Genomic DNA, 20,050 nt, shown 5'->3' on the forward strand with positions numbered 1-20,050 from the left:
GGGTCTCGCTCTTGCTCAGGCTGGTCTCAAACTCCTGAGCTCAAACGATCTGCCCGCCTCGGCCTCCCAGAGTGCTAGGATTACAGGCGTGAGCCACCGTACCCAGCCAAAAACACAGAATTTCAACCTAAACATCTAAATTATTAGACTAGCTAGACATTACTAGAGAGGATTTTATACATTAAATCTTGTCTGTACATTTTTTTCCAATTTAATTATCAACTTTACAGCATCATAGACTGTATAATTACTGTTGACATTTGATAAGTTTCCAACAGAAATGAAAAGCTTAATTAATAAAAAAGATCATAGGCTCTGAATTCAGAATTAGCTATATAATTGGGGCAAGTTATAATCTCTTTAAAATTCAGTTTCCTTACCTATAAAACAGGAATAATATCTACAGAGACCTCACAAGATTTTGCAAGATTAAATGAGATTATGAACATGAAAAACTCTTGGCATCATTCCTAACACATAGCAAGTATTCTCTAAGTGTTAACCATGATCATCCTCTACACTGACTACAATTATTACTACTTACTTATTAATCACATACAATGTCCCAGGCTTTATCTTGGATGCTGGGCACTTTATCATAGGTTATCTCATTTATTCTTTTCACCAACCCTATAAGTGTTTTTATTATTATTAACTCTATTTTACCAATAAGGAATCTAACGTACAGCTAGTAATTTTCCAGGTTCATACAATTAATAAATGGCATAACCAGAATCTGAACCAAAATCTACCTGAAAACAAAGCTCCTCAACAGATACGACTTAAGTATTAACAGGTTCAAATTCCTCTAGAATGGGTAATAGCAGATTCATTACCCAATAGACATTATAGATGATATTCATCTATAAATAACAACACTAACTTCTGAATGTTTCAGCCAAAAAGAGAAAAACCAAACCCTATTCCAACTCTTTAATTAATTAACTGATCTTTCATCTCTAAAAAATTCATTTCAGGAATGGGGGTAAAGATGATAATATATCACACATTTATATAATGCTTTGGTATATTAAGTTATTTGATCTTCACTACAATCTCATAACCTAGGTAGGAATTGTAACTCCCACCCTGTGGATGAGGAAAATAAAAATCGAAGGGATTAAGTGACTTGCCCGAGGTTCTAAATCTGGCAAATGGAAGCAGGACTTGAACCTAAGACACTTCTTGTTTCAAATTACAGTGCTAATTTCAATATACCATGTAGACAAATAGATGAATAAATATTAATTTAAAAATGATGTCAAAGAAAAGGTAATCTCCCCCTCACAAAAAAAAAAAAAAAACCTAATCCACACATCACACTCATTCTCATCAATCATCAAAGCCTTAGAGTCAAAGCAATGGTGCAGTTTTCTAAAATAAGACATTTAAAGAAAGGAGAAAAGACTTAGAGGAGTATAAAAATGGTTGGCCTATGACCTATAAAGAAAGCAGAAGATCCATCAGTCTCCAAGATAATAAAATAAATAAAATTATCTACCTGTACTAAAAGAAAAATGAAAAACATATGGCCTAGAACTAAACTGAAGAATTTAGTATAGATAAGGAAGAACAGCCAAAATGGGTAGATATTGGTGGTACAAGACAAATCTCTGCATCCAAGATGTTCCAGAGGAGATAGAAAATTATTTAATAATTATTGGCTCAAATAATTACAATGTGGTAAATAAAAGATATAATGCTATGACTGCAAGAAAGAGGGAGCACCACTCTAAACAAACAGGAAATAATTGAATAATTTGTTAATCTATAGAAAGAAAAAGGAAAAAAATATTAATAGGGATTCCCCAAAATACAAGAAAAATAGTTACAGGAAATGTCACCTTACTTCAGAAAACCATGTTCAGTTTCTAGCTTAGGCTCCACTTACCTATACTTTAGCATTTCCTAAGCACAGTAGCCACATGAATCATTTGACTTCTCAATAAATCTATCTTCTACAAGTCCCTTGCTCATTAAATCCTGTTCATTAAAGGCTGGGCTCCAAATTACAATTAAATCCATTTCTTTGATCTGTGACTGACAAATTAATGATTAAAGGTAGTTATCATACAGACAATTTCATTCAAAATAAGTCCGGCATTTTTAAAATAGACTTCTAGAATCATCTGTCATCTAGACTGATATATCTTGGCTGAAAGTAACAGAAAAAAAGATATTACTATAGATCTCTGATATAGAAAGGTCAAGTTCAAGAAATTCATTCAATGAAGGAATCATATTCCCTGACTTCAAATTATACTACAGAGCTGTAGTAATCAAAACAGCATGGTACTGCATAAAAACAGACACATAGACCAAGGAAACAGAACAGAGAATCCAGAAATAAATCCACACATCTATAGTGAACTTATTTTGACAAAGGTGTCAAGAACATATGATGGGGAAAGCACAATAAATGGTGCTAGGAAAACTGGATATCCATATGCAGAACAATGAAACTAGACCCTTATCTCTCACCATATACAAAAATTAAATCAAAATGTATTAAAGACTTAAATCTAAGATGTAAAATTATGAAACCACTAAAAGAAAACATTGGGGAAATGCTTCAGGTCATTGGTCTGGGCAAGGATTTCTTGAGTAATATCCAAAAAACACAGGTAACCACATCAAGGACAAATAGGATCATATCGAGCTAAAAAGCTTCTGTACAGCAAAGGAAACAAAGTGAAAAGACAACCCATCAAACGGGAGAAAATATTTGCAAACTACCCATCTGACAAGGGATTAATAACTAGACTATATAAGAGCTCCAACAACTCAATGAGAAAAAAAAAATCAAATAATCCAATTAAAAAATAGGCAAAATATCTGAATAGACATTTCTCAAAAGAAGACACACAAATGGACAACATGTATATGAAAAACAGCTCAACATCATTAGTCATCACAGAAATGCAAATCAAAACTAAAATGAGATATCATCTCACCCCAGTTAAAATGGCTTTTAGCAAAAAGACAGGCAAGGTGGGGTTGTGGTGGCTCATGCCTGTAATCCTAGCACTCTGGGAGGCTGAGGCGGAAGGATCACTTGAGGTCAGGAGTTCTATACCAACCTGAGCAAAAGTGAGACCCCATCTCTACTAAAAACAGAAAAAATTAGCCAGGCATGGTAGTGTTTGCCTGTAGTCACAGCTACTTGGGAGGCTGAGGCAAGAGGATCACTTGAGTCCAGGAGTTTGAGGCTGCAGTGAACTAGGATGACATCACTACATTCTAGCCAGGGCAACAAAGTGAGACTCTGTCTCAAAAAAAAAAAAAAAAAAAAGGCGGTAACTAATCCTGGCAAGGATACGGAGAAAGGGGACCCCTTATACACCATGGGTGGGATTGTAATTATGCAATCACCATGAAGAACGGTATGGAGGTTCCTCAAAAAGACTAAAAATACCATTACCGTATGACCCAGCAATCACGCTGCTAGGTATATATCCAAAAGGAAGGAAATCAGTATATCGAAAAGATATCTGCACTCCCATGTTTATTGCAGCACTATTCACAATAGCCAAGATCTAGAACCAATCTAAGTGTCCATCAATAGATGAATGGATAAAGAGAATGTAGTATATAAACATAATAGAATATTATTTGGCCATGAAAAAGAATGAAATCCTGTCATTTGGACGACATGGCTAGAACTGGAGAACATTATGTTAAGTGAAATAAGCCAAGCACAGAAAGATAAATCTCACATGTTCTCACTCACATGCAGAAGCTAAATATTAAAATAACTGATCTCATGGAGACAGAGAGTAGAATCATGGTTACCAGAGGCTGAGAAGGGTATCAGGGAGGGGAAGATAAAGTGGGGGTGGTTAACGAATACAAAAATATAGTGTAGATAGATAGAATGAACAATATTTGATAAAACAACAAAGTGACTATAGTCAACAAGTTATGGCAGGCTTTAAAATAAAAAAAAGAATGCAACTGGAACGTTCCTAACACAAAGAAATGATAAATGCTTGAGGTGATAGATATCCCAATTACCCTGATTTGATTATTATACACTGTATGCCTGTGTCAAAACATCACACGTACCCTACAAATATACACAGCTCTTATGTACCCATAATTAAAAATAAAATTTTTTTTAAAAGAAATTCAGTTAAAGAGCAAAGTTAAGATAGAAGAGGGCAGGCGCAATGGCTCACGCCTGTAATCCTAGGACTTTGGGAGGCTGAGGCAGGAGGATTGTTCAGGCCAGGAGTTTGTTAGAGACCACGCTGAGCAAGAGTGAGACTTCAGCTCTATTAAAAAAAAAAAAAAAAAGTAGAAAAATTAGCTGGGTGTGGTGGTGCATGCCTGTAGTCCCAGCTACGTGGGAGGCTGAGGCAAGAGGATCACTTGGGCCCAAGAGTTGGAGGTTGCAGTGAGCTATGATGATGCCACTGCACCATAGCCCAGGCAACAGAGCAAGACTCTGTCTCAACAACAACAACAAAAAAGACAGAAGAAAGTGAAACTTGCTATGAAAAAGTTAAGCTCAGAAAAAAATAGAGATTTTAAGTAGGCTATTACTGACAATTGCTGCAAATATTCATATTCAACTAATATTTATTTAGCTCTAATGTTCTCAAACTTTAGTGCCAATAGACCACTAAGTAGTCAGAGGACAGATGGCAAAAGGAGTGTATCTCTGTGCTATAGGTAAGCAGATATCAGAATGTGGTAGGTACCAGCATCACTCGGGGAGCTTGGTAAGAATGTAGATTCCTGTGCCTAAAATACTAGATATCCTAAGAAGAGGAACAGGAAAATAGATTTTTAAGAAGCCCCCTCTCTTCTCTTTCTCCTGCCTCCCCAGTAATTCTGATGGAGGTGAATGACAGATCACACGTTGAGAAGCCATGCAACATTCCAGGTACTATCCTAGTACTCTCATGTGTGTTTTTCATTTAATCCTCATGAAGATCCTGGGAGGTAGATATGGCCCTATTTTATCAATGAGGAAACAGAAGCCCAGGGTTTAAGATGCCCAAAGTTAAACAACTAAAGAGAGAAAGAAAAAGGACAGAAGGGAAATTTGCTTTATTAGGTAATGATTTCAGAGTAATCTAGATAAAGAAGCTGACATTCTAAAGTTCAATAAAAAGACAAAAGTAACAATAGACCAGAGTTTCATTATCTTGAGTCATTCAAAGATACAGAGACATGAAAGTCCAATACTGAAAGTTATAAATAACTGTTTAATTAGTTAAAATGCAACTCACCTCTGTAATAGGCTGTGAGTAGGTCAAGGTATTAACAGAAAGTAAAAATACATAGGTGTGAAGTTATCTATGCTTAAAATTTGCATTCTTTGAGCTTTAGGACATTTTTATAAGTGAATTAAATATCATCTATCAACATTTACTTGTATATAACCTTTTTGGTGACTATACAGAATTACAGTTTTGATACTAAGAATTTAGTCTGTGACTAGATCTCCTAACCAGCATTACCAACTAACCAGGAGTAGCAATAAACTAAGGGAAGGAGAATTTTTCCAAAAGTATCAAGAAAATGTCTCAGATGTTATCTGTAGACAGAGTGTTCTGATAACCCTGCAAATCTCAGTCATTAAGATGTTTACCGAGCATTTGTGTATGCTCAGCACTGTACTAGGGTCTGGGAATACACAGAAAAATACAACAAGGTCTCTGTCCTCGAGGAGGTTAACACTAGAGGGCAGATAACAAAACCTAATAATAACCAAATTAAGAGCTAAATTATATAATACTACTTACACTCCACAGATCAATGAAGGAAATCAATGAGAACTAAATAAAGTAAGGAAAGAACATTTATTAAGTATGAATGCCTATTTTACATACCAAACATTCGCACGTGTGTTATCTCTGTTAATTCTAAGAATAACCCTAAGAGGGCAGGGTTCAAGATGAAGAAAACAAAGTTCAGAGCTGTTAAGCAGTTTACCCCAACTCACATAACTAGGAAAGAAGACAACACAAGAGAAAGCACCAAAGTGAGAGTAAGTATGACTGGTTCACAGGGCACTGAGGAAACTAGTGTAACTAAAACAAAAGCTGCACTGGGAAATTAAGTTGGCCAGAGTTGGGCCAAATTAGAAAGGACCACTATTTATTCTCATCAAGGTAAGAATCAGTCATTAAAGCAACATTTAAGGAAGACTAACATGGCAGCACTTCACAGAACAGGCTGCAGTAGAGAAGATCTGTTAACAGATATAATCAGCTAAGAAACAGTCCTGGAGAGGAGCTACCCCTGACATCCAGGAGCTGGCCTGATACTATCCAGTAAGCAGGTGTTGCTCTAAGCTGGCCGGATCCTCACAGGGAAGCAGTGGTGTCCTTCTGTTGAACATAAACAATTTCACAGAACATCAACATCAGACAAGGCCAGTCTATGATCAGGATGGATCAAGACAAAAACAAGATCACTCTGTAATCATGTCCCAACCCAACTTTGTTCAACTATAAATGTGTTCCTGGCGGTCCTTGGCTGGAAGGCAGGAACCTAGTACGGAAGCCTGGACTAGGATGGTAGCAGTGGGAATGGAGAAATGAATGAGATATGAGTGACATTTCCAGGTAAAAATAAAAAGAACTGGTAATAGGCAATTTAAGAGAGAAAAAAAGGTTAAGACTCATACACCACTTGAGAAAGTGGAAGTTTCTGACTGAAATATAAATTTAGAGTGGGTCTAGTTAAATTAGTCCACTTTTTTCTTTTTACAGACTGAATAAAAGATAAAGACAGAAAAATAGCAGGCAATTAGAGATTAAAAAGTAATGATGCCTGGGTCCCACCTCCAAAGATTCCGATTTAATTAGTCTTGAGTGTAGCCTAGACACCAAGATTTTTTAAAGCTCCCCAGGTAACTCCAATATGCACTCAAAGGTGAGATTCACTTAGAGAATGCCCATGGCTCATGGCTGGGAGAAAAAAGGAAAAGCAATTGGAAGCGGTAGAAAGAAGCCCAAGGAAGTACTGGGGCAGAAAAGTAAATGAATAAAAAAAAATGGTTTGAAGACTGAGCAGGTGATTCCTAGATATAGCAAGAGTAATTAAAATGATGAAGGAGTCACTAATTTAACAAATGATAGAAACCAAACAGGAATGTTAAGACAGGTCAACTGGTAAAGACAATATTCTGCATTAGCAAAATCTTCAACCAAGAGGCTTTCAAGCTACGGTCCTCCGAGGATGCTCAGATAACAACTATATCTACCACTACGAACAGATGTAATTGTGTACAGCTTGTTTCTAAATATAGAGGTGAATTTCTCCAACCACTTTATCTACCTGGTGTTCCCACACTGCCACCTACTGTGTCAGCATTGCAAGGAACCAATCTGAATTGGAAGTAACTGCCAGGTGACTCTCTGAACTTATAAGGCACATAGGTTTGGTAAAGGGCCTAAATTCAAGGGTTTAATCCCAATGTCTTCCTATGTTTAATTAGAGTAGAAGACAGACTTAAGGTACATGCTTTATTTTGGGGGTGATAAGAATTCTCTAAAATTGATTATGGTGACAGCTACGTAACATTTCAAATGTACTTAACACCACTGAATTATACCCTTAAAAATGGATAAAATGGTAACATTTACGTTACTTTATGTCAGTTCAAATGAATCAATGGTATGATACATGAATTATATCTCAATAAGGTAGAAAGTTTAAAAAGGATATCAGAAATCATTCAATCCCTTCATTTCAAAAAAGGCAAAATTGAGAGATTACTTACCCCACTCACCTAGACAGTAAAAACTAGGCTAAAAGAAAGAACTATCAATTTATTTAAAGGCCTTCTATGGTCTCCCAAGCCTGAGAAGTTTCTTTTTTTTCCTTAAGCTTGGTCCTCAGTTAGCAGTGCTATCATTAGCTGCCTGACTTACTGCCTGCCCAGCTCACCCACACCAATGACTTCAAATAGCAGGAGCATCACCACTATTCCAACAATTCTAGCTCAAAATCTAGTACTCATCCTTCACTCCTTCCTTGCCCTTTAATGGGTCAACAAACTGGGTCAACCTTTCTTTCAAAAAGTCTTGTTTTGTTCCACGCCCTCTACCACTCCCCTAGCTCTGGCCTTTATTACTTTACACCCAGATTAAAGCAAATTTTCTCATAACTGGAAACTTCATATTCAATCTTTTCACATCTCTCCCTAATCAGCACTCCTGCACTAGTCCTCTCTATAATTTTGTGCATTTCATACTGCTACTTAAAAACCTTTATGGGCTCCTCAATACCTGTACCTATGAAATAAAATTCAAATTCCTTAGCCTGACCATCAAGGCCTTCTGTATTCCAGAATCTATCCCAACCTATAACCTCCTACACAAACACTTCATTGCAGTCAGAATGGTCTATTATACAATCTATATGCATTTCCCAATGAGTTATTCCCCCATAGTTATTCTCTATACCACTTATTTGACAATTATCAATTTTGTCTTTTTTTCTTTCCCAAAGGTTCTCAACTCTGGCCATGCACCAGCATTATGCGTGAAGCTTTAAAAAGTTAAGGAATCTTTAAGGATGTTGCCCAGATTTGAATATTTTGTAAATTCCACAGGTAAATTTGTACAAGGAGTGAAAAACAATGATTTATATAAAAGAAGTCTTTTTGTGAGACGCTTAAGTTTACCACCTAAACTAAGCATCAATATTATAGAGGCAAAAAATCAAAAATTAAATTACCCAGAGAAACTGTTACCTAAATAACCAAGCATTATCTTTTATTGATCACCTGTATAACATAAATCTTCCTAATTAACATCTACTTCCCAGCAGCTAAAAAATGCTAACAAAAATTAAATGTTAGGCAGGCATGGTGGCATATGCCTGTAGTCCCAGCTACGTTGGAGGCTGAGACAGAAGGATCATTAAAACCCAGGAGTTCAAGTCCAGCCCAACGTAGGCAACATATTAAAACTCTGTCTCTTGAAAAAAAAAACTGTATATACTCATCAAATTAATTTGTAAGAAGTATCACAACCATTCCAATTGAAAATTCAACATAATTTGTGTTTGTCCTACTTATGACAATCATTTAAATGTGAACAGAACATGCCAATGTAAATGTCCAGTTTAAAATACAACATGCAGAACTATTTACGGATATCATAAGTAGTCTGACTAAACCCAGCTGTAGCAATTTCACCTTAGCCCTTGAATATGAAGATGCAGAGAGGGGAGTCAGTTAAAATGGAAAAAAAAAGGTTGAATTCATCAACCCAGACTGCACATTATAATAACCTGAGGAAATTTTAAAATTTTTATGCTCAAGCCACACTCTAGACAAATTAAATCAAACTCTCTGGAGGTAGGACCCATGCATCAGTATTTTTTAAAGCTCCCCACGTGCTTCCAATGTGTAGGCAATGTTGAGAACCAATGAATTACAAGAGAATCTCTCACAGAGAAATCTAAAAATCAGAACTGGCCAGGCACAATGGCTCGCACCCATAATCCCAGCACTTTGGGAGGCCACGGCAGGAAGATTGCTTGAGCCCAGAAGTTCAAGACCAGACTAAGAAACATAGCGAGACCCTGTCTCTACAAAAAAATTAAAAATTAGCTTGGTGTGGTGGCACATGACTGTAGTCCCAGTTACTTTGGAGGCTGAAGCAGGAGGATCGCTTGAGCCTAGGAGTTGGTGGTTGCAGTAAGTGATGATCACACCACTGCACTCCAGCCTGGTTGACAGAGTGAGACCTCGTCATTTAAAAAAACAAAAAAAACAGAAATGTTCAAAGATAGACACAAAGAAAGTCCCAGGAATCAGGTAGTACTTCCAAAATAAGTTGCTTTCTCTTATTAATTTATGAATGATTTTTATATATTACAAATATATTCCTTTTTTGTTGCAAATATTTTCCTGTTTCTTGACTTTTCCATTACAAGATGATTCTTTGACATACGGGTGTTTTTAACGTTTATATAGTCAAATCTGTCAATCGATCAATCTATCTTATCCCTCATAGTTTCTCTTATTTATTTTTGCCTCAAAGGCTGTAACAATAACAAATAAGAGGACTTCCTGACATTGTGATTCCCAACCAAAGTAATGAATTAAAAGATCAATATTAATCTAGGATTATACATGCTCTTAAATATTTAAAACTAAACATGAATAGGCCATGTGTAAAATAGTACTCTGGCAACAAATTAACTTTCTTTCTTCCTTTATTCATTCCCTTCCTCCATTTATTTATTTGAAACAGGGTCTTGCTCTGTCGCCCAGGCTGGAGTGCGGTGGCACCAGCATAGCTCTCTATAGCTTCAAACTCCTGAGCTCAAGTGATCCTTCCAGCTCAGCCTCCCAAGTAGCTGGGCATGTGCCACCATGACTGGCTATTCTTTTCTATATTTTGTAGAGACAGGATCTCACTATGTTGCCCAGGCTGGTCTTGAACTCCTGGCCTCAAGCAATCCTCCCACCTAGGCCTCCCAACGTGCTGGGATTACAGGTGCGGGCCACCATGCCCAGCCACAAGTTAACTTTAAAAAGGAAACTTTCTGATTTTACTGTATTTAATCAACTAAAATAATGGCTCTGTACATTTTTACTTGTAAAATCAACTGTTAGAATGAAAGACAAGGTTATTCCACACAGTCATCTTTATTTTTTTCATCCTACCAAGTAATTATTATTATAGCAAAAACTAAGGGAAAAAGTCATTTGCACAAAATCTTTCAAAGTAATAAATCATGCTGTAAAGATCAACAAGCACAATTTTTCCCCCAGATCATATACCAAATCCAAATGTGACCACCAGTTCCAAATATGGGTTTTGACTTTCACTGGGAAAAACATGGTCATAATTAATAAGCCACTATTATCACACAAATTTTGCCAGTGCTCTTTAGTTATGGTAAGCTTTATATAAATATATATGACAAAATTTGAATTGTTTGCCCGTTTTTGGTCTAATTCAAAACAAGTTATAGTAAGTGCTTTTCACTTCATTGTCCACCAGAGGGAGCATCATATCTAATTAAGACCTCATGGAAAACTCGCAGATGGAAATGAGAAATCACATAAAACTTGATCTACAAGATACTATAACTGCAGCATGTATAGAGTTAAATGTAAAATCTAATCACAGAATCCCCAGAATAATCTCAAAGTAAATATTTATCAAATAACTGGGCTTCTAAGAAGTTTAAAAGAACTTTCAGAAGTTATTTCATCTCAATTTAATATACATACAAGTTATACAGATATCTTGAAATCACATACAGAAAAAGTATATTCTCATTCAGTAAGTCTGTGGTGCAGCATAAAATTATGCATTGCTAACAATTTCCCTGTCAAGACTGACACCACTGATCCACAGACCAACACTTGGAGTAGCAAGAACCGAATTACAATTCAGTGGAAAAACTGAATTTCCATACTCGCATATTTATAACATAAAATGAGAGAACTGATTAGTAGGGAGTGAGACCCTAAGTTTCAGATGCAAACATTTGGGCAGATATCCATGAAACTTAGTACCTTGAACCTTTAAATTCTACTGGGTTGCCTTTGCCGGTAAGGGCACTTTGAAGAGGTTGGTCTTCCTTTGTATGAAAAACCTGCAACAGCCACTCCTGCAGTAATTGCCTTGCAGAGGACTACTGATCCTTCTCAGGAACTATCCTCACCACCTCTCAGTGTTTCTAGATCTACAACCTGACTCAAGTTCCAGAAGACCCAAAGTTAATAAGTGCAACTCATGAGGAGGTGTATTACACACCAAAAGAATTGGAAGACTGTGCCAATTTACCTTAACAAAAACTTGAGGAACACATATGAGAACGGATCTGAAGAGTATGGGATTAGGGTGAAAGAAAGATAATGCTGGGTCAAGCTGGATTTATTGAAATGAGTGTATGAATAGGTTGGCTCGAGCAGCTGGGAATGGCTCCAACAGTTTGCTTGGTTGATTGACTGAAAGCTGAATCCAAAGCTGACCTACAGTAAATGAAGTTGAAATGTTAGAATTTCTTTGGTATACTGAGGAAGAAGGTATGTAAAGGCTTAGGGAAATGAGAATGCTGGAGTGCATTTAATATGCTTACTCACCCCTTACCCATGTCCCTGAGAGAATCCAGAAAACATTCCATTCACCAAGCTATGAGAAGTACATTCCTGAGAGGAGCCCTGGCCGCCTTTAAGAGCTGCATGGTGGCTATTCTCTACAGGCCAGGAACAAAAGTGGAAATGCCTGCCTTCAGTCTGCGCTTCTGAATTCAGTGGGGAATAATGAGATCCCACTGTGACAAGGACCAAGTGGTTGCACTTAGTCATCAAAGGCAAGATGGTAGTTCATACTATTAAGGCAGCCAAAATATTAACCAGAAGGGTTTGAACTTCAGAGATCTGTGATGTTAGCTAACTGATTCCAGTGCATCTAGAACTCAGCTGGTGGGCAATCTACTGAAGTCTTACTTGATTAGTCTTAATGGAAAAGCTCTAGATCAGGTAAAAAGAAGTATGATTTAAATCACCAGAATAGTTAAGCCCTGCCTTTATGACTATTCAATTCATTCATATATCAAAAAAACCACTTGTACCCCCTAAATCTATTGAAAACTTTTAAAAGAAAATTAAAAAATAAAAACGAAGCACTGTGGCCCCTCTACCAATTCACAAATTTGAGACATTTCACAGACCCAGAGCCTCTTGAATGAAGGGAAGATGGTGTTATCCTGAGGAAGAATACTACCACACAGACAAAAATGTATACTGTAAATCTCCCTCCTGGACTCCAAGAGATCTACAGGCATTTACAAGGATGCCTGCGCACTTTATAAGGATACAACCAGACTTTCAGGAAATTATTAGCTTTGAACTAAAGGTGATTCTTGAAAACTCAAAATAACATTTTTGTCCAGCTCTCAGGAAGAACAGCTCATGCAAGTCGAAGGATCACTGGGACCTGGGCTCAGACTCATCTCATAGTGGGTCCAGTAGGTCCCCGAATCTACTCTGTGGTTATATTCTTTAGTTCCAGAATGCACAGTGGGAATAAATATCCTCAGGAACTGTGAAAATCCCCTCACCGGTTCCCTTGCCCATAGAGTAATGGCTACTATGGTACAAAAGTCCAAGTGGAAGCCACTAGAACTGCCTTTACTTACCTAAATAGTGAACCAAAAACAATACTGAATTTCTGGAGGGATTAATGCCAACATTAACAACACCAGAGATGCAGAGTTAGTAATCTTCATTTAACTTGCCTATTTGACCAATGTAGAAGACAAGTGGATCTTGAAGAATGACAGTGGATTACAGGATATCAAAGTTGTAGGATATCAAATGTGACTCAGCTATTGGAGAATGAAATCATTAGTTATTATTTTAGTTATCTCTGTAGTATATCAACATGGCAAGCTAGAACTACATATCCCAGAATCCTTCCCTATGAGTCCAAGTTAGGGTTGCCACCAAAAAAGGTATGTGTGAGATTTGCAAGACAGAAGGGAAGCAACCATCATTATATTCTGAAGGTTTGTATAAGGTACCAAGTACTTTTGCAGCCTGTGTACACTGTCGCTGATCTACTGGCTCACCTTGTTGGCGTGGGGCACCAGCCGGGCCCTCTGCTCCTCTAGCTCCTGCCAAATCACCTCATCAACCATCTCGAAGTTGTAGGGTCCATTACATGAACAGGTGTATGGCAAACAGTGCCACAAATTCTACACAACATCAGTGTCACAGAGTGGGGAGGCAATAAGAGACAGACACAGGTTCCAGTTTATCTTTATTAGTTCTAATTTGGTTTTCCCTTCTCCCACTTGACCTCCAGCTTATCTTCCTGCCAGTTCTGCTGACTCACAATAACTTCAGGCCCACCACACAATGCAAACGCAACAGCATCTTTACCAACTCCCACAGTTAAGTAAGGTCTAATCCCTATAATCTATATCCTTTATCACTCAACATATCAAACCCTAATTGGCCAGGCGCAGTGGCTCATGCCTGTAATCCTAGCACTCTGGGAGGCCAAGGCGGGAGGATAGTTTGAGCTCAGGAGTTTGAGACCAGCCTGAGCAAGAGCGAGACCCCATCTCTACTAAAAATAGAAAGAAACTAGCTGGACAATTAAAAATATATAGAAAAAAATTAGCCGGGCATGGTGGTGCATGCCTGTAGTCCCAGCTACTTGGGAGGCTGAGGCAGAAGGATTGCCTGAGCCCAGGAGTTTGAGGTTGCTGTGAGCTACACTGATGCCACGGCACTCTAGCCTGGGCAACAGAGTGAGACTCTGTCTCAAAAAAAAAACCCTAATGGATACAATCCCTTTCAGGAAAAACTAACTAGCCCAGAGAATAGCCCTGACAGTTGGGAGACAACTAGATAACCATATATAGACATCAACTAGGCCAGAATCTACACACATGCCTGGAGTTGTTTTTCTTAACCAAAAATTTTTTAGTGCCTCATTCTTAAATATGACCAGTCTAGAATGACCAGACACTTGACAGATCTTTTATTTTCTTCTCCTTTTTATCAGAAAATTTCAAACATTCCCAAAAGCAGAGAGAATAGTATAATGAAACTCCACATATTCATCAACCAGCTTCAAAAATTATCAACACATGGCCAATCCTGTATAACCTATAACCTCACCAGTACCTCTGAACATTATTTTAAAGCAAATACAAGACAACTGTCACTTCACCCATGACATATCTTCTTATTGTATTTATTTATTTTTTTTAGAGACAAAGTCTCACTCTGTTGCCCAGGGTAGAGTACAGTGTCCCAATCATAGCTCACTGCAGCCTCAAACTCCTCAGCTCAGGTGATCCTCCTGCCTCAGCCTCACCAGTAGCTGGGACTACAGGCATCCATGAACACACCTGGCTGACTTCTTTTATTTTTTTAGAGATAGGGTCTCGCTATGTTGCCCAAGCTGTTCTTGAACTCCCAGCCTCAAATAATCTTCCTGCCTCAGCCTCCCAAGTAGCTGGAACTATAGGCATGTGCCATTCACAACCAGCTTGTAACTTTTCATTTTGAAATAATTTCAGACTGACAAAAAAGTGGAAAAAAACTGGCACAAAGAACTCTCATATGCTTTTCACAAAGATTACCCAAATGTTAACATTCTATATAACCAAAAACAATTATCAAAATAAAAAAATTAACATTGGTTCAATATTATCTAATCTATATATTATTCAAATTTTACCAATTGTCTTACCAAAACAAAAAGATAATACATATAACCCATTTGTCAAACTTTTCTATATCCATCAAACTAAAAATGTGTGCAACAGCAGGAAACAGACAATACAAATGATTTCAAGTCACACTTTGACTGTCAGGTTGAAAAGTTGTCAGTTTTTCACTGTCACGTTTTCCCACTAACAAAAATAAACAGAGGCCCGGTGTGGTGGCTCACGCCTGTAATCCTAGCACTCTGGGAGGCCGAGGCGGGCGGATTGTTTGAGCTCAGGAGTTCGAAACCAGCCTGAGCAAGAGTGAGACCTCGTCTCTACTAAAAACAGAAAGAAATTAATCAGACAACTAAAAATATATAGAAAAAATTAGCCGGGCATGGTGGCACATGCCTGTAGTCCCAGCTACTCGGGAGGCTGAGGCAGAAGGATTGTTTGAGCCCAGGAGTTTGAGGTTGCTGTGAGCTGGGCTGACGCCACGGCACTCTAGCCCAGGCAACAGAGTGAGACTCTGTCTCAAAAAAAATAAATAAATAAACAGAACTAAAGCACTAACCAAAACTGCCCTAGGCCAAAGGAAATCGTGTAGAACTTTGCAACAATCATTTTTGGAGACTAATAAAGTATAATCATGTGTCACTTAAAGACAGGGATATGTTCTGAGAAATGTGCTGTTAGGTGATTTCATTGTTGTGTACACATCACAGACTGTACTTACACAAACCTAGTTGGTGTACCCTACTACACACATAGGCTGTAAGGTGTTGCCTATTGCTCCTAGGCTATAAACCTGTACAGTATGTTACTGTACTGAATACTATAGGCCATTATAACACAACAGAAAGTATTTGTGTATCTAAACATACCTAAACATAGAAAAAGTACAGTAAAAAATATGGTATTATAATCTTCTGGGACCATTGTTATATATGTGTTCCATCCATTCACTAAAATGTCATTATATAGCACATGACAGTAGTTATAGTAAATATCTGGTTTTTTATTCTATTTTGATTTTCTCCTTTCCATGAACTATTGATTGTTACAAGCTAACATTTTCACTCCATACTTAATTCAAATGGAAGGTAGCAGAAAGCCGGGAACAGTTAGGTAGAAAACCCTGCTAGCATTCAGATGCTTGGCATTTACTTATATTCCTTTTTTTATGTTTATGTTTATTTCTCCATTACATGACTATTGGTGGCAAGTAGAGCCTGCCTCCTATCTTAAAAGCCAAAAAGGCCAAATACTCACCTTCTCAACTTCCCTTGCAGTTACAGTACAGGCAATGACCAAAGTTCAGCCAATCCAAGGCACTCACTGAGGACTTAAAATCAGAAGCTAACATCACAAAGAACAATGGTTGAGGGAACAACTTTCCAGCAACAACCAGCTTCCCAAAGATCAGCAGCAGCAGCAGAGTCCAGTGTCTATGGTGCTGGTGGTACAAGCTGCAGAATCCAATATTATCAGGCAACAGAAGTGATATACTCCCCAGCCTCCAGCCCAACTACTTCTACAGTGCAGTTTTGACTTGGTCCCTGCACATGTTCAGATCGAGGTTTCTCTACACTTTAAAGCAACGCTCCCAAATACCCTTTCATGAAACTTCTATTTTGTTCAAATCACTATCATTCTTGCAAACAAGAAAAATGCATGATAAACAGCAATAATGAAATAGCTTGGTAAATCAAGAGGCATCCCACCCACAAAGGGTTTGTGTAGTTTATTTTGGAAAATGGACAATTCCATGTGTCATATGACTCAAGTTCAGCTCTGATGATTTAGTTACTAAGATGTCACCATTTATTCATTCCAAAACTTTTCTGTTCCAAGTACTAAATAACATGGAAATTTTATTTTATCTGCAAGATGACCCACATCTTCTCCATCAATTAATATTATAGGGTTTATGAAACAGTAAGTTTTCTATACTGGACATTCAAACTCTGGATATATGCCAAAGGATTTAACAGGATGAAGAGCCCAATTTACCTGAAAGAGAATCAAAGATCTATGACTTTAAATGTCAGGGCTTTCAGCAAAACGTCAAGTCTTGAAAGGAATGAATTGTTTTCAACCACACAGTTTATAAAAACTTCCAATGTGCTCTCTCAACAGATTTTTTGTAGTTATATTATAACTTCAGATAGCAACAGATATTAATAAAATTATTATTGGTAACTTTGAAATGCAAAGTCAAATTCCTTAATCATGAATGAAATAGGAACAAAGTAAGATTAATGTTCAAATTACAGATAAGAGTTTTGCACTTACCTCTCAACCTCCACCCACCCCAATCTCAGACTGACGGGTCTGAAAAACAGTCATGCACAAAATCATCCCACTTATCTCAAAACACAGTTCTTCTCCCTTGCACAGGTAGAAGCTCAGTAACATTTGCTGATTGAATGCAATTCCTGTGACTATGTATATATGTTACACATTTCCATAAATTGCTTTTTCACAGCACTCTAAATTGCACAGAGCTTCCAGACTTCCGAAACACTTTCACATGAATTCTTCCATCTAGATAGGTGGTTAAGAGTTAGACATGCCTGCACAGCCATTAACTGCCAAAGCACACCGTGGTACCCGAATAGCTTATGCCCCCACAGCACATTATTTGCACCTCCAGTTCAGCCCCTTTGATACACCGTAATTCTCTCACTTAATCCGCTCTTTAAGGATTCTTAAGGATGTCCCGTTCATCTTCGTATCCCCAAGCCACAAAGAACCTAGTCCACAGAAGTGCACCATAAACAACATCAGGATTCTCCTACCTCACGCAAGCCCCGTCCTTTCCCAGTGGGGCTTTTGCAGTGAACCTGACTTACACATATCTCTGCTCCCACCCCCACCGACCCTCGCCGCCTGTGATTTCCACAGTCGCACCAAATGAAGCTTGTCGGACAGGACACAGACTTTTTGTTCCCCAGCAAAATTACCCACGGCCCAACGCTTCCCCTTGAGTCTGTCCAACCGGCTCCCCCAATGCCTACCGCAGCCCAGGGGGCGGGGTGGAGGTCGCGGGTCCAGCTCTGCCCTGCAAAGCCGCGGGGCTGCGACTGGGACTCCCCCCCTGCCCCCGCCGCGACAACCCGGGGAGGGTTCAAGCGGGGCCTGTCTGCCGCGACCCGCCCCCGGGAACACGCGTCAGGAGGAGCGCGGGGCAGAGCATCTAGGCAGCACCGCCAAGCGCCAGTGCGGCCCGGCCAGGCGCAGTCCTGCGAGGGGAGGCCAGCCCGACACCCCAGCACCCGGGCCCCCCGCCGCTCGGGGTTCAGTGGGCGAGGGCGCTGCGTACGTACCCGAGGAGGCAGCGGTCGCAGACGACGCCACGACTCCCCCTGCACACCGTGTACGCCAGGGGGTCCGAGCGGAAGAGCAGCTCCCCCGGGCGCAGCGCGACCGCAGCGCGCAGCCCGTTTCCCCTGTCGACGGTCGCGAACTTTTCCACCTTCAGCGGCTCCATCCTTCCGCAGCTCCCGCACCTCAGACGTTCGGCGCGTATAGCAGCTGACGTCTCGCGGGCTGCCGGGCCCCGCGCGCCTGCGCCCTGCGCGCACACGTACGCCCGAGGGGCGGGGCGGGCGCCGCGGAGCCTCTGGGCACGCGCAGTGCGGCCCGCGGGGAGCTTGAGCCGGGGCGGTCCTGGGCTCACCGGGAGGCTAGAGCCCGAGGCAGCTTCGCCGAGGACAGGCGTAATCAGTAACATTTTATTACGATAATTTTAGTACTTACGGAAAAGTTGAAAGAACAGTGAGCACCTGTATACCTTCCTCCTAGGTCAAACAATTCTTTGCCATTTCTGTTCGCTCGCTCTCCACTCCTATTCTGTATCTAAGTACGTGTGTGTTGCTGTTGAACCATTTCAAATTGCCGACGTCCTAACATTTCGAACTAATACTTTACGTCATAACATTTCATAATTAAATACTTTAACATGCATTTCCTCAGAATAAAAACAGTATCCTTCTCCAAGCCTAAAACTACAATGTCATTATCACTCCTAAGAAAATTCACTGTGTATACTACTAGCAAGCAAATGCCATATTCAATTAAATAATGTCGTTTGTAACTCTTTTTTAACCAGGATTCAGTCAAAGGTCGTGCATTTTCTTTTTCCTGACAATGACTCTTTGAAGAGTCTAAACTAGGAGTCTTGTAAAATGTTCCTCATTCCGTATTTGTGCATTTGTTTTCCCATGTCATTTAACTTGTTCCTCTCTTCCCTGTATTTCCTGTAAACTGCAGGCTAAGTCTAGATGCTAGAGGCTTGATTTGATGGAAGTGAAACATTTTTTGTCAAAAAACATACTACAGATGATATTGTTTATATTGTATCATATGCCAGAAGGTGCATAATACCAGGTTGTACCACTATTAATAAAACTAAGTTTGATCAATTGGTTCAAGTGGTAACTGCTAGACCTCTTCATTGTAAAAGTACATTTTACCTTAGCAATTAGTAAGTAATCTGTGGGTGATAGTCTGGCGCTGTGAGAATAGCCTGATTCCCTCAACCTACAGAGGCAGACTTTTGAGACTTGCTGGAGGAGTCCAGAAGAGGTTGTGGTATAGTAAAAGCACCAGAGGACTAGGATTCCAAAGACGTGGATTTAAGTCCCAGTTCTCCCATGTGACCTTAGGTAACTTCTCCAACCCTATTTATTGTTTATACAATGAAGATGATAATACCTTACAGAGTGATGAGGATAAGTCCTATAAGTATTTTGAAGAGTCTTTGAGGTGCTGTACAAATGTAAGGAATCATTTTTCTGAGTTATGACTTTTAAGTCTGTAAGTATAGAAAAATGCCTGCATATTGCATTCTGCCAGTGCTACCAGTATAATTATCTCATACCAGTGCTCA

General features: G+C 39.1%; 1 protein-coding gene across 1 annotated transcript in view; it reads right to left on the reverse strand.

Moving 5' to 3' along the window:
- Positions 1–18,765, reverse strand: part of SMYD3 (SET and MYND domain containing 3) — a 583,727-nt gene extending 564,962 nt beyond the window's left edge. The window contains exon 1 of the mRNA XM_012644393.1: positions 18,486–18,765. Coding sequence (XP_012499847.1) covers positions 18,486–18,649 — 164 coding nt within the window. The 5' untranslated portion in view covers positions 18,650–18,765. The remainder of the gene's footprint in view (positions 1–18,485) is intronic.
- Between the last annotated feature and the right edge of the window lie 1,285 nt (positions 18,766–20,050).

Source organism: Propithecus coquereli, unplaced genomic scaffold, assembly GCF_000956105.1.
Source record: "Propithecus coquereli isolate 6110/MARCELLA unplaced genomic scaffold, Pcoq_1.0 Scaffold210, whole genome shotgun sequence".
NCBI classification, from domain to species: domain Eukaryota; kingdom Metazoa; phylum Chordata; class Mammalia; order Primates; family Indriidae; genus Propithecus; species Propithecus coquereli.